Source organism: Pezoporus wallicus, unplaced genomic scaffold, assembly GCF_028554395.1.
Source record: "Pezoporus wallicus isolate ANWC-B61680 ecotype Strahan unplaced genomic scaffold, APGP_CSIRO_Pwel_v1 contig_8557, whole genome shotgun sequence".
Taxonomy (NCBI): Eukaryota; Metazoa; Chordata; class Aves; order Psittaciformes; family Psittacidae; genus Pezoporus; species Pezoporus wallicus.
This window is the reverse complement of record NW_026640202.1, coordinates 499,982-515,182: the sequence shown is the minus strand read 5'-3', so window position 1 is coordinate 515,182 and position 15,201 is coordinate 499,982. Positions and strand designations below refer to the sequence as shown.

Sequence of the window (15,201 nt, the reverse complement as noted above, 5' to 3'; positions counted from 1 at the left end):
CTGGCCAGAAGTCAGGGAAAGCAGTGCGCTGTTTCGTTTACTGCTTATTTGCCACCTCTACTTCAGCATGTGTGACCTACTGCCACAGTTCCTGTGCTGAGGGTTCTGGCCACAACAGTGAAGTTGCCAGTAACACACAATGCATTGTCCATAAATCATAAAGAGTAATGAAGGATTTGTAATCCTGATACTTACTTTGAAACTTGCTTCAGGCACGGACAATGCAGGATAATAGTCATTTAAAAGGGTATTGCAAACAGAAGCAGACTGACTGATGCATTGCTGTCTGTAGCCACTTCACTGGGTGTTGATCTACTCTCTGCTTTGCTGAGAAAGAATGGAGATCTGTACTGAATGCAATTAGGCATAATTTTTAAACTGGCCTTTGGTAAATTAATCTTTCAGTCCATTCAGCTAGGGCTTCTGCAACTCAGTTCTGAGTACAGGGATACCTGTTAGATTTCCCTGCCCTGCAAATGCATAAATACACAGGAGCAGTGACCAGACAGTTACTTAAATATAATCTGTCTTCGGGACATGTGGCAGATTGGCCATTGGCCTCCTTGTTTTCTAGAGGTGACCCTGTGGGGAGACACCCACAGCTCCTGTACAGTAGCTGGGAGGAAGGAATGCACTGGTGCTGCTGCTGCTGTGCTCCAGATAGCCCTGCTATGTATCAGGGCACTTGCTGAACAAGGTCTTTCTTAAAGCACAGGTACAGGTCCCAGAAGAAAAGGGCCTGGAGATGGTGACTGACAGAGCTGAACATGATCCAGCTTGTGTCCAGGCAGCCAAGAAGGCCAACAGCATCCTGGCCTGCATCAGCAGTAGTGCGGCCAGCAGGGCCAGGGCACTGATCATCCGCCTGTACTGGGTGCTGTTGAGGCCACACCTTGAATCCAGTTCTGGGCCCCTCACTGCAAGAGAGATATTGAGGTGCTGGAGTGGGTCCAGAGAAGGGCAACAGAGCTGGTGTCTGTTGTCTGGAGCACAAGTGTGATGGGGAACAGCTGAGGGGAGAGAAGGCTCAGGGGGGACCTTATGGCGCTCTACAACTACCTGAAAGGAGGGTGGGGGTTGGTCTCTCCTCACCCAGTAACAAGCGATAGGACAAGAGGAAACAGCCTCAAGCTGCACCAGGGGAGGTTTAGGTTGGATATTAGGAAAACTTTCTTCACAGAGAGGGTGCTCAGGCATTGGAACAGGCTGCCCAGGGCGGTGCTGGAGTCAGCGTCCCTGGAAATGCTCACAAACCGTATAGCTGAAGTTGTGACATGGTTTAGTGGTGGACTTGGCAGTCCTGGGTTAATGGTTGGACCTGATGATCTTAAAGATCTTTTCCAACATAGCTGACTGTGTGATTCTATACAGGTAAATAGGTTTTTTTTCTATAATCTCGGCCTTTGTACTGCTAATCTTCATCTCTGGAGCAACAAAAAGATACTTGTGTTTCCAGCAGGTAATAACGAACCCTAACAAGTTGAAACTGTATTCCCACCCAGCGTATAAACCGGGTCACGCTTCCGCCTGCTGCCCTGCAGGCAGGAGGCCGCAGCGACCCCACCGAGCCCCGCTGTGTGGCCGGTGAGCTCGGCGCCACGCCCCATCCCTCCCTTCCCGCCCGGCGGAGGCGGCACCCGTGAGCTGGGGCTTTCCCAGTTCCTGGTGCCGGCTGCTGCCCAGGCTGCGCCGCCCCGGCCATGGCGGAGCGGCTGATGGTGCTGTACGGGGACGACTCGGCGGAGGTGCACTACGCGGGGGGGGGCCGCCTGCTGCTCTCGCCCTGCGGCTGCGAGTACCGGTACGACGCGGCGCGGTCCGCCGCTTCCCACCAGCTGCAGCCGGCCCAGAGCACCCGGCAACGGACCGCCTTCTGCCGCAGCGCTCACCGGGTACGCTGGGGTCGCCCCCGCTGATTGATCCCTGTGCTCCTGGCCTTGATGTGCAGTGCCGGACCAGTGTCGAGATGCTTTCTCGGAGCTTCCCTCTGGGTTCTGCCCTGCCGTGCCGTGCATGCCGGCGCCGGTTCCGGGGAGCAGCCGTGGTGCGGGGTGCCCGGCGTGCAGTTTATTCTGCTCTCCAGCAAAGTTCCTCTGTGTGATACGGCGGGGATCTCTCAGCCTCTGCTGCAAAACAGAAGGGATAAAATCAGCTTTAAACGTCATCAATGTGTAGACAAACCCGTAACAGGCTTGTTTTGGTTTGTTTTTCTCTTCACTTCAATAGGAACGACTTGTACGAGCTCTAGATTTCCGGAACAGGTTCTCTTCTCGCCCATACTTACCTTCACATGTTATACCTCCAGAAAGAAAAAAGGTGAGAGTTACACATATAATGCTGTTGTACAATGGACATCCCTAGGAGCCTGGCAAGGTGGACTCCAGTAACTTTACACGCATGCGTATGATGAGCACAGGCCTTGATGATGTACAGAGGACAGTTTGGTGAGTGCAGCTAACAACTTTAGAATACTGCTAGTTTTAGTTACAGTTTCAACAGTTTATTTAGTCCTCTCTCTACATCTTTTGTAGCCAAGCACCAAAGAGTTTGTGTACTCATAGTGATTTACGGAACTGAAGTTCATAACTCACAAAGAGTTATAAAGCAGGTATGTTTATTGTGGCGCCAGGTGTGATGGGGATCGCTCCTCCTAACTCACACACTGAGAGCTCAACAGGCTGGATATTTATTGCACACAAACATACATATTCATCAGATTTTACAAACATAGGAGGAGTTTATTACAATTAGTTCCAAGAATTCATTAATACCATTCTCCTGTCTACACCTGCACATTGTCATCTGGTGGTCTTGGGCTGGGATCTTCTGGATGAAGTATGAGGTCTTCCTCGCTGTGCACTTTTCACCCTTGGTGCAGTTTCCCCAGCTGGCAACCTCAAGTCTTATAGAGACTAGCTGAAACAGGTTCTTGTCAGACATTCATCTTCTTGAGGGAAAAGGGTCCCTGATTTTAAATAATGTGTTTTAACTACCTATTCTATTCTGAGTTACAGTTTAACCACAAGACTAGCAAGAACAAGAACATAATCTGTTCCCCATACTAAGTTAACACAATCAATACACAATTTGAAGAAAACTCTTAACCCTTTCCTTAGTCCATTACTATTCCTCGCATCAATAGTAAGACTAAAACCTAGGGGTTTGTACATACACCAGAATGAGCTGGTTTATATATTGTCACTTTCCTGCACTGAAAACCTGCGAGGGAAGACTGGGTGACATAGGGCAGTGTTTTCTGAGAGCTGTCACATTCAGCATCCCATTGTTTCTGCACTGCAGCACCTTTGTGACTCTGGAGGCTGCAGGAGGGCAGGGGCAATGTTACTCTAGGAATGGCTATTCCAGGTCTGGCTGAGGTCCATCCGGAGACCCCCATTACCATTTCTAGGAGCTCCCGTCCGGGTTCCCACTGAACACATGTGTACACGCTATGGTGAGACTCTTAAGGCAACTTAAGAGCGCCACCGAGTGTTAAAACTTCATTAGTAGCAGGCAAGTGTTAAAACTTCATTCGTAGCATACTTCATGCTAACATTTAGTTCCTGAAAACACAGTATCACTACATACTTAGCAGTAGGCTGATGCTCTGTCATTGGCACACGTGGGTCACACTTGAGACAAGGAGGCACAAAATGAAATACAAACCTTTGTAAATAAGTAGAATCAGTTCTAAGTAATGTTAAGTTTGATGGTGGTATAACAGTAGCAATGGAAAATAACTAAGATATATATTTCACAGAAGAAAAAAAATAGAGTACAGCTAGAGAACATAATGAGAATCCTTGTATAAGATAAACTATTGTAGTTGATATAGTTCTAGGTCCTTACGACCTTAGTACAAAATACGTGTAAGAAAAGCCAGATAGAAAAACAGGACATGTAGATAAAAGAGTACCTGAAACTAGCAGATGTCCAGGACGGGCTGCAGCTAAGCTACCTGACAAGTAGAAGGACAGGATGATTATGTCTGCAGTGTTACCAAACCAATTAAGCTGGTGTAAGCATTATCTACTGCATGTGCTTCAAAGACTGCCAGAAGTGATGAAGATTGCTGGAAGAAGAAAACAATCCCCAGAAGACCACTACCACATGGTTATGTGCGTGTGAAAATGGGCATGGAATTATGTAAAGCAGTGCTCGGGTGGTTAATGAATGTGTATGATGTTTAATGAATATGCATATTAAGCAACAATATAATCACAGTCTGTTTGAGGTTCGGCTGAGACACGTTAGGAGGAGCTATCCCCCGTGTCTCCCGGTGCCGCAATAAAGAATACCTGCTTGTCAATTTAAACTTTGTTGGCGAGTTCCTGGAGTCTTCCCCGAATCACTCTCCACCCGACCCCAGGCCACCATCTTCTGGAGCATGGTTGGGCCTCTAGATGTTTCCTAACTTAGAGCTTTCACTGTTCAGGGTGCTGGGGGTAAATTTCCCAGCCTACAGCAACTGTTTATCAACTGTTGCTTTTGTTAAAGCAAAAGCAGGTTTTTCTGTAGCTCTTAAGATTGTACTTCCTTGGTAATTCACTGCTAGCTTATTGTTCTGTGTCCTCTTTTCAACTAGTGCTCATTGTTTTGCTACTTCCCACACTCAGCAATCCATTATAGCAAGGTAACAATTACCAAGCTCTAGTTCTCTAGTGGACAGTTGTGCCTGCTCAGCTGACCATGTACCTTACCAGCTAATACTGCATATTAAAACATTATTGCTAGGTAGAACTCTGTTAGAAGAAAGCAGACACAAAAATGAGATATTTTGCCTCTTCTTGAGTACATGTATGCAAATAAATGCAGAATAATATTTCTTGCTATGTATCACCTTGCAGGACTGAATTCATTTAAATGTAATCCTCCATTGCAAATTGTGGGAAGCAGGTCATCTTTATCTTGCTGAATACTCCAGTCCTTTTTCTTGGTTTAGATTATTTTCAGGGATATCTTAGAAATTAGATGGCCTGACCCTGCTACAGCTGATCTGACAAGATGTGCAGACAATGGCAGTGTGAAAATCTCATCAGTAGATGGTTATGCTCACCTTTACCTGTCAGAATTGCAGCAGGAATTCACAGTGCAGTTCTTATGCAAAGTCAGCCAGTCATCTGCAGCATCCCTACACTCATCTGAAAAGAACAGCAACTATCAAACCAGAGATCAGTATGGAAAATCAAGAAAGAATCCTGTTGCTGAAATGTCATTGAAACAAATGAGAATAGAGGGTAAGAAGAATGATCAAGGTTGTGCTGAAGGTAAATACAGAGAATCAACCAATCCAGAGGACCAAAGAGACACAGATGGAGTTCCTTTGTTCTACACGAATCATTCTTGTGAATACATATGGGTTACACAGTGTTGGTCCGTCTCCTCCTACCCAGAAGAATGGAAATATCCTTTGTCACTGGCACTAATGTGCTATAACTTAAACAATGCTAAGAGGGTAATGCAGACATGTGAAAAAAAGAACCATCCATCTATGGAAACTGATGTTTTAATAGACCCTGGAAAAAAGGAAACAGTTTCTCATTTACCTACAGCTTTGCCACTCAGTTGCAGAGCCCCACACTTACACAGGTAATTTGTTTACTTCATAGTTCTTGACATGTTTTGAAATATGTAATTTGGAACTTCAACCTCTAGCAAAATAACTGAATTCTAGCTGTGAAAGATTTTTTTTAAATTACTATAATAGTATTTATTTTTTTTAGGAATGAGAGACACGAAGTTTGTGAAACTAACATTCTGTATCTTACTGTAATTAAAATACACGAGTTAGTCCAGAGAAAAGTATTTTTTATATTTCTGACATGCTGTACAACTATGTAAAGGAAAAAAAGAATACTGAAAAAAAGCACACAGTTTTTTGATCTGTTTGGTGTGGTTTCATTTTTGAGAAGATAATACTTCTGAGTTGTGCCAGTGGCATACGCTTTCTGTCAGCACCACTAAAAATAATTAAACAAAACAAAAGAAAACCTTTGCAGGTTTGAGAAAATTAATTTGGTAACTAGTATGGGTAATTAAGGAATCAGAGGAATCTGAAAATACCTAGTCTCTTTTCCTTTAATAAGTGTGCATCCATCTGTTCTTGATACAGAAACGATCAGCAGCACATAAAGAAAAAATCTGACCTTCAGCCTTACTGAAGCATTTGTTGTATTTTATACAGGTGGACTTTCTGTGACTTCTTTCAGAATGAAGACATTGAAAAGTATTCATGCCCTCAGCTAATTCAAATCGTATGGTGGCAAGGTGTTTTTTATAGGTATGTCGAAGATCCTGTGTTTCATGTTTGGAAGACTTTACAGAAATTAAGCTTTAAGATGCCTTACTTTGTCCCTTTCTCACTCTTTGAGAGATTGTACACAGTCTTCATGTAAGAGTCTGTTCATTTCTGCTGTTCACTGGACTGCAGATTTTCTGGTACAGTGTATTTCCAGGTCTGAAAGTGGGTATGTCTGAAACAATCAATCTGAAATCATGTTTAAGGCTTTTAAAGTAGTGATCTGATTTTAGAATCACAGAAGAAGGCCCTTAAGATCATGTAGTTCCAACCCCCTGCCATTGACAGGGACACCACCTACTTGCTCAAAGTTGCTCAAGGTGCTGAATGAGAGTTCTTAAAGGTTTACTGCACAGCTGGAGCTCCCACTGGCAAAATGGTGCTGGGTTTCTTTAAAAATTACATTGCTGCTTTTGATGCTGAAGATTTCATGCTTTGTAAATGCATGGTGACCTATCTTGGTCTTGATGTCTTGGTGACCTACATAATTCGCATCTTGCAGGCAGCTAAACTGTGGATTTTACAGGTGTATGGTTAAAAAAAAAACAACAAAAACAAAACCCCAAACTTTTTTCTAAAATTGCCCTTTCCAATCTGTTGTAAAACCTGAAAATTCTACAGTTGCTAGCAGCATCTAAAAGTCTTTGATAAAAACATAATCAGTGTTTAAAGCTTTAATCTTTCTGCCCAGTGTTCTTCACTTTCCTCAGTGCAATTCCTAAATTTTTATCTCATTTCTGAACAAAATGCTCAGCAGCTCTTCAGTACTATACCTCATTTCTTTGGATATGGTGAGTAGCTGTACCTAATTAGTCTTGTAAGTCCCATTACCAAACTCCAGGCACATAATCGCAGAGTCACAGAATTGGTCCATTAAATGCGTTTTAGGCTTCTGAGATACCGTATGATCACAAGTGAATGACCATTTATTTTAGGGAAAAACACAGCTGCAGTGAAAGTGAAGACCTTCAGGTTGTTCAGAAATCATTCATTCTGATGCTCTCTGTACACATAGGTAGGGCTGGACCACTAAGAAAATGAAGACTTTTCTCTTTAGAATTGCTGTATTTTGTTCTCAGCAGAATGAGCTCTTGTGATATGTTTACCTCAACACAAAAAAAAGCTTTCCTTAGCTTGTTTAACTCCTGCACACCATGTACACTACCAAAGAAAGAGCCTGGCAATGTTAATGTTCTGTGTTAGAAGAAATAATTGGTACACTCTGGTGTTTGTAAAACAGTAGAAGGTTTCTCATGTAGGAGTCGTACTGAAAATATGTTTCTGCTTTGTGCTTTCTTGAAGTATACCAACCTGTTTTGCTTGGGTAGTGACACAGCATTTAAAATACTTGTTAAAACACTTGTTATTTCTTTCAGATTTATCCATGGTAGGAAAAACATCATAGAAATCTATCCTGGTGATGATTCAGTTCTCAAGTCAGAGGGAACACTTTTTGGAAATTATTTCATACACTATGCAATCCAGAAAGGAACAAAAAAGGTATAAAACTGTTCTAAAATTTTAAAATATTTTCTAAATTCCTGCATGTTAAGCAGTTTCCTTATTTTTTAAGACATTTGCCTATGCAATCTGTAGTGAATCAATCAGTCATACAAAAAATGAGATTATACTTTCTGTTCCAGAATGTATTTTTATAAGTTACAGATGGATATGATTTTCTTACAGATAAAAAAATTCTTTTTCATTGTAACATTCATTTCACAAGCTCAAGTATGCACTGCAGTAGGATTCTATAATGACCATTTCTTACTAATTTAGAAGAGACATTTAGTCTTTAATATACTGATGAGAGGTTAATCTTTGTGCACTTGGAAATGTTTTCTTTTTCATGGTATAGAGACAGAACCTAGAAGATGCAAGTTCTGTTCTAGCTTTGTCACAGACCTGCTGTTCATTGCTGGAGAAATGGCTTTGCCTCTCTCTGCGTCTGTCTATTGTTAAACTTCCTCAGAATAGACATCCTCTGAAGGCTCATGCAGTGTTTTGTATTTTTAAAGCAGAATTAAGCATCGACTTTGTACCTTTCAAACCAAGCCTGTGACTTGTAGTCAGTCGTAGTTACTCAGTAATGAACTAGTTGACTCTCTGATAAGCGAACTACTTGGTCCATACTGAGTGCATGGAAACCATGCATGTTTCTTCCCACAGAAGAAGGCTTGAAGAATACAACTGCAGGTCAGTACTTTTCAAGGAGATACTTGTCCGTGTTCTGGAAAAATGTGATTACAGTTGCTTTCTGGGAGGTCAGAAGTTTCATATCTTGCAACCTTTTAATACTGTTTTCATGCTACAGTACCTGTAACTAACTCACCTCCTTTCTGCTTTTTACTGCAGAGGGAAGAGAAGATGTATTCGGTCAACAGCCTACCTCCCGACGTACCAGGAAATTCATATTCTGTATCCTCCATCATCACTCAGGCAACCAAGTAACTTTAATTTATCTTTGTTACATTAATTCCTCTGACTGTGAAAGCACAGTAGTTAAAATTGCACGTAATACATATTATGACATGAAGTATAAAAATTAAAGGAGTTTATATTAGCACTAAGTATGTCTATAAACTTACAGAAGATCACAACTATTTAGAAAATGTAGTAAGTATGAAATGCTTAATACTTTGTTGTTTTTTTTTTCTCAGAATACTTCAGAACTGCTACAAGACTAAACTGTCACTAACTCATAACTATTATCTCTGCTGCTGGAAAATGGTATGTAGCTGAAGATTTATAAACCTTTCAGTGTTATAAGGTTGATTATGCAGGCCCTATAGGGAATAGGACCTAATCTGTAGGGAAGAATGGTTAGTGTATCCTTGGAGATCGCAAGATATATATTGGGAACCAATAGCATGCAGTGTAAATGTATATTTGTGAAACAGAAAGCAACTGCATGATAGGGATCTCATTATGGTGTGGAAAAACAAGTGAATTGAAGATCTGGGAGAGATTCAAGTATCTGAATGATGTAAGTAACCTTTCCTCAAGTTTTTAATGCATTTGTCTCATTCTAGGTACCCGAGACAGATGGACGAGAAATGTTGCCAGTTTTGCTGTATGAAAAGGTTATTCCCAGCATAGGAAGACTCATCGTGTACTCGGATCATAAAGTCCATGCTGCTTTTTGGGATGGGGTGACCTTGAATATGGTCTGGGATTTCAGCTCTTCCTATAGCAAGATCCAGGTAAGTCATGAGTTACAGTTATTCTTAAAACTCTTCATGAAAAGTATCACTAGGAAACTAATGAGAACGTGAAACAAAAGTTTTGATGCATGTAAAATACAAACTGAAGACTTTGGAGAGATTCATTCATAGCATTTTTCATTTGGAAGAGTACAGAAGCTCAAGAGTAGGTTTGTCTCACAAGCTTGTATAGTCATCTAAATGAAAACAGGAACTATCTGCAAATACCACCATTAATGTATTGCCAGTATTTTAACCAGAAACAAGGGGGAAAAATATTTTAGTGCCTCACAGATGCCTAAGGAAGCAAATGAAACTATCCTTTCAAGAAGTCACATTGATCAATGAAGGGAGTATTTGGTTTTTACTTCAAATTACCTGCCATTGAGTAAATGGATAGTGAAAAATTACTCGGAGAAGTAACCTTGTACATATGGTATTCCCATGTATGTATTTAAATCTATTTACTACAGAAGTAAAACGACTATGTCGATTTTTGCTGAATGGCACTACAGAGAAAATATGAGTGTGGAATTCAAGGTTGACTTCTGAGACTTTTGCTTCTGTGCCTTTGCTTATTATCCTGAGGTGACAAGACACAAAAATATGTTAAAGTGTCTGAGGACATCTCTATTACAGAATCATAGAATCATAGAATAGTTAGGGTTGGAAAGGACCTTAAGACCATCTAGTTCCAAAGCCCCTGCCATGTCCAGGGACACCTCACACTAAACCATGTCACCCAAGGCTCTGTCCAACCTGGCCTTGAACACCGCCAGGGATGGAACATTCACAGCTTCTTTGGTCAACCCATTCCAGTGCCTTACTACCCTCAGAGTAAAGAACTTCCTCTTTATATCCAATCTAAACTTCCCCTGTTTAAGTTTTAACCCGTTATCCCTTGTCCTATCACTACAGTCCCTACTGAATAGTCCTTCCCCTGCATCCTTATAGGCCCCCACAATTCATTCAAATTGATTACAGTTTTCTCCCACACCAGAAACAGCAAAAGGAGACCTGAAGTGACTGCTTAATCCTCTGCATCCTGACTTCAGTTCCATTGCTATATATATAAATATGATAGTGTGTTAAGAGATACAGTATAACTTCCTGATGTGAACTTGAATCTATATACTCACTCCTGATAAAAGGAGGAAGAACTGAATATTCTACAGGTTTGGAAACATTTCTATACACTTTTCTGGATGTAGTTTATTCTTGAATAACTAAATTCTATCCTTAGTGAAATACAGACTATTAAGTATTTAAAGTGGAATGTTCATAGATACTTAATTCTTAAACTGGCATATTATACTTGCTTTTTTTTTTTCTTTTTCTTTGGACTGTATCAGAAAACTAATAATTCTAATTTTCTTTTTCTTCTAAGATAAACGAAGATGTAGGCTGGTGTAAGTTAACTACTTCTGATGGGTTACAGCAGCTAATACAAATAAGTCATCCTGGAATCTATGAAAGGTATAAGTAACTTAAACAAGTTAAATGGAAAAGAATTCTGCACAGATCTCTTATATGAAGACATGGTATTTACAGAAAATATACGGAAGGGGGGTAACACCAAACACACCATGATAAAAGCTCTGTGTTTCATCTGGCAAAGATTCAGGACCTTTATGTCTCAGGACCTCTGCATACTGTCATTCCATTATGGTTATTCCAGTAATATCTTTTAAGAAAAGTGACTAGAGCTGAAACTTGGCACTTAGATCAGTGGATAAGGATGGGGGCGGGGGGGAAGAAAAAAATCCTTGTCCTATACAGAGCTGGTACACAGAAGTGGATAGCACTTTATCAGATTTTTGCTTTAGAGACTGACTTTCAGATACTGACCTCTGCGTGCAGATTGCTTTCTCTAATCTGCTTGCTCTAATTACAGCCTCATTATGGGAATCATTAGAAGCTTACTGTGCTACTTTTCAGTAAGGAGATATTCACAAACAAAAATTAACATTTGTAAACTATTCATTACAAATCATACAGCTTTGTTATGATTTTCTGTGACAGCACAAATCTTAATATGAAGAAGATTCTAGACAAAAAATGGGAATCAAAAATTGGCAAGGGAACCTAGAGAAAAAAGCTAGATTTTGACTCATGGTTTTTCTTTCAGATCCAGGTCTATTGCTTAATGCCTTCAGGTCTTTTTGCTTGAATTACTGCAGCGTGTTTCTCATATAAATAACTATTTTTTGTAACTTTTCATGTTAATGTAGGTACACAAGAACAGCAATAAAATGGTGCAGAAGTTTGAATGAAAGGAAGGAGATTCCTGAATATACTGAACACTCTGTAACTGAAGAAAATTGGTATTAATCTTTATCCTAAATAATTGACTACAAATAACCTTTATCCTAAATAAGTGACCTATAAATAAGTTGAAAATAAAACTCAAAAAGACTAATAAACTTTGAATTTCATAGACTGTATTTCCTAAGGGTCAGAAGTAATAATTTTAAGTCCATTTATTTTTCTTTCAGTGTTTAAAAAGTTAGCTAAATTGAGTTCTAGCTGAAGCTTGTTTCATTGACCTTCTGCCTGTCTTATTTAAAAATCAGAATTATGGTGACTTTGCCAAAGGAGGATTAATGTTATAGAGACAGTATCTTGCAAGGTGAAAAAGAGAAACTAGGCTAAGAAAGGCATCTTTAAACAGAGCACCAAGCAGCTCAAAATAGTACTTTGAACTGCTAAATGACATGTAACATCTCTTGCTAATACATTTGTCCTTTTTAATACATGCTACAAAAGTCTGCTGACATCATATACAAACACATTCAGGTATTAAAAAAGTGGGGTTTATCATTTAGAATGACTACACTTTGTATTCAAATTACAGCAGATTCAGTAGCTGATGAAATAAAAGTTGTATCTGTACATACATACATACATATAGCAAAGAGGTTGTTTTTAGAGCAGAGTCCGTATTTTTGGTAACACAACTGATTGACAGATGGCAGCCATTTACTTGAGGTATGAAGGACAAAAATACAGCTTGCTTTTTTTTTTCACTTGGATTTTGCTCATCTGATTTTTAGTATTGCTGGAAACTACTAAAAATTAAAATTTGAAGTAGAAAATACATTAAGAGAACTTTTCGTGATACTACATCATTTAATAATCTATTTTTTTTTTGCACAGGTCTGCTGATGTTGAGCTTGAAAAAATACAGAGATTTAACCGTATCCTTTCTGAAAGCTGTAAAGATTTTTCACTTTTACATTGTTGTTTATCTGCATTTTTGATCATCAAAGGCTGTCTATCCTGTTATCACCTTTGTTTTACCCACTTCTTAAGATTATCTTATAAAGCCATTTTTTCTTATTTATCCTTTTATTGTTTAGCTTGTCTGATTTCTGTATCACAGCACCAGTAGTAAAAGCAATGGCAGTGTATAAAACTAAAATAAATAAATCACCAAAAATAGGAAGCCCTTTAATGGGCACTGCCTTAACTTCACTAACACTCACCTGCTGATCTTTTCTTGAAAGCAGGATGATGCAGTTGCCATGGGGCTTGTTGTTACAGCACAGAACCCTTCTGTTTTTTAATTACCTAAGTTCCACTCCACTGTATTCAGATAGCTCAAAAAAGTGTGCTGCGCTGCCTCTGCTTAAAGCCACTCTTACAATTGTCTCCAAGCCAGCATTCAATTTGATTAGTACGAAAAGTGCTTGCTGTTGAATGTGCAGTGTAACATCACATAATTTCCTTTTTAAGGTAACTTTTGGATAAATCAAAGTCTCAAAGACATTTTCTATAAATGTTGTAGACATTTTAAGTTATACACTTTTATTTTTTAGCTTTATGTAATTGCCATGCTATGAAATGCGAGACTTTGCAGAATGATGAACAGGAATCCAGAGAAGTATTTTTCTCATTAGGAGGAAGAGTTTGAATTATATTTTTCTTTCCTTAACAAAATAACCCTAGTTTTATTGGATAATAGCAATGTTCTGGAAGGGACATCTGCTGCAAAAACCAATCCATCTGGTCTTACTGTCAGAAAAACAGAGAATGAGAGTGAGCCAGAAGGAATCAGTGAAGGGTACGTCCTGGAGGCTTTGGAAAAAACTTCTAAAGTAATTCATGATATTGAATCTCTGCTTGCAGCTTGTGGGAGGTGAAGCCCCATGGCTTCATGAAGACCTGTGTTCTGCATCTTCATGGGAATTGTTGCAGTTCTGTCTGAGGAGGCTTCGAGGTGCAAGAGGAATGAAGGCTTAAGGCAGAGTGACTGAGTTGCTGTTGTACGACCAGAGTTTTGTGTTGTGGATAGGCATAAAGAACAGTGAAATAACAGAGCACAGCTGTATAAATACATCAGGGCTGACCTGGAAGTGCTGTTTTTATATGTAAGAATGTCTGTTTGAATCATGTGATTTTACAGAGGACTGTACAAGGAACTTAAGTTACTGCTCAAGTGGCTAGGGTGGGGATAAGCAGTTTTAACTGTATAAATACGCTTTTATGCAGATGCATACACTGGGTAGTCCAGTATTGAATAGAAAGCTTTCCAAATGCTTTCTACTTCATGGTTTTGTAGTAAATAAGTATTAAAGTGTCGTCAGTGCCTCCTGGTGCATTTTCTGTTACTGGGTGGTGCACTGTTGTACTGGTGGTGTATAGTGAAAACACACTAGCCTGCTGCTCCAGAGATGAAGATTAGCAGTACAAAGGCTGAGATCATAGAAAGAAACCTATTTACCTGTATAGAATCACACAGTCAGCTATGTTGCAAAAGACTTTTAAGATCATCAGGTCCAACCATTAACCCAGGACTGCCAAGTCCACCACTAAACCATGTCAGCCTCAGCTATACGGTTTGTGAGCACTTCGAGGGATGCTGACTCCAGCACCGCCCTGGGCAGCCAGGGCAGCCAATGCCTGAGCACCTTCTTCTGTGAAGAATTTTTTCCTAATATCCAGCCTAAACCTCCCCTGGTGCAGCTTGAGGCTGTTACCTCTTGTCCTATCGCTTGTTACTTGGGAGACTGACCCTCACCTCACTACTACCTCCTTTCAGGCAGTTAGAGAGCAATAGCGTTCCCCCATGAGCCTTCTCCAGGCTAAACCCCTTCCTAGTTCCCTCAGCGATAAGACTCATTCTCCAGACCATTCACCAGCTTTTTGCCCTTCTCTGGACCCGCTCCAGCACCTCAATGACTCCTCTGCAGTGAGGGGCCCAGAACTGAACAGTGATGCCGCAGCCCCATCACTGCCCTGGCCCTGCTGGCCACACTATTGCTGATAAAGGCCAGCTGAATCGAGTTAAGCTCCATCAATCACGCCCCCAGGTCTTTTGCCATGAGCAGCTTTCCAGCCACTCTGCTCCAAGCCTGGAGCGTTCCATGGGGTTGTTCTGACCCAAACCCAGGACAAGGCACTTTTTTGTCTTGTCGAACCTCCTACCACTGGCCACAGCCCGTTGATTCAGCCTGTACAGATCCCTCTGCAGAGCCTTCCTGTACTCCAGCAGTCGCTTCACTGCGACTCCCCCCACCCTGTTTCCCAACACTTCCCGGCACACGTCTCCACACAGCCAACCCGCGCACTGCAGACCGAGGCGACCACGACACAAGCAGCTCCCTCATCCGTCCTCCCAGCCTGCTCCGCGGCCACGCATGTCTCCTGCGGGTCCGGGCCGCTCTGCTTCACCTCATGGGGCGAAGGGGGCTGTTGGCA

At 41.0% G+C, this 15,201-nt stretch overlaps 2 protein-coding genes across 4 annotated transcripts in view; both read left to right on the top strand.

Moving 5' to 3' along the window:
• SELENOP (selenoprotein P) overlaps positions 1-15,201 on the top strand; it is a 170,146-nt gene that overhangs the window by 27,409 nt on the left and 127,536 nt on the right. The gene's annotated exons all lie outside the window — the stretch shown is intronic.
• CUNH5orf34 (chromosome unknown C5orf34 homolog) lies at positions 1,695-14,090 on the top strand. 2 transcript variants are annotated; one of them, XM_057418043.1, is made up of 12 exons: positions 1,695-1,892; positions 2,227-2,316; positions 4,943-5,589; positions 6,185-6,280; positions 7,675-7,798; positions 8,654-8,745; positions 8,959-9,028; positions 9,331-9,501; positions 10,889-10,977; positions 11,733-11,825; positions 12,658-12,698; positions 13,450-14,090. In XM_057418043.1, the coding sequence occupies exons 1-12, from the start codon at positions 1,701-1,703 to the stop codon at positions 13,641-13,643; spliced, it is 1,899 nt and encodes a 632-aa protein (XP_057274026.1). In that variant the 5' UTR covers positions 1,695-1,700; the 3' UTR covers positions 13,644-14,090. The 2 variants fall into 2 exon arrangements, with proteins under 2 accessions (XP_057274026.1, XP_057274027.1); XM_057418044.1 differs by lacking the exon at positions 6,185-6,280.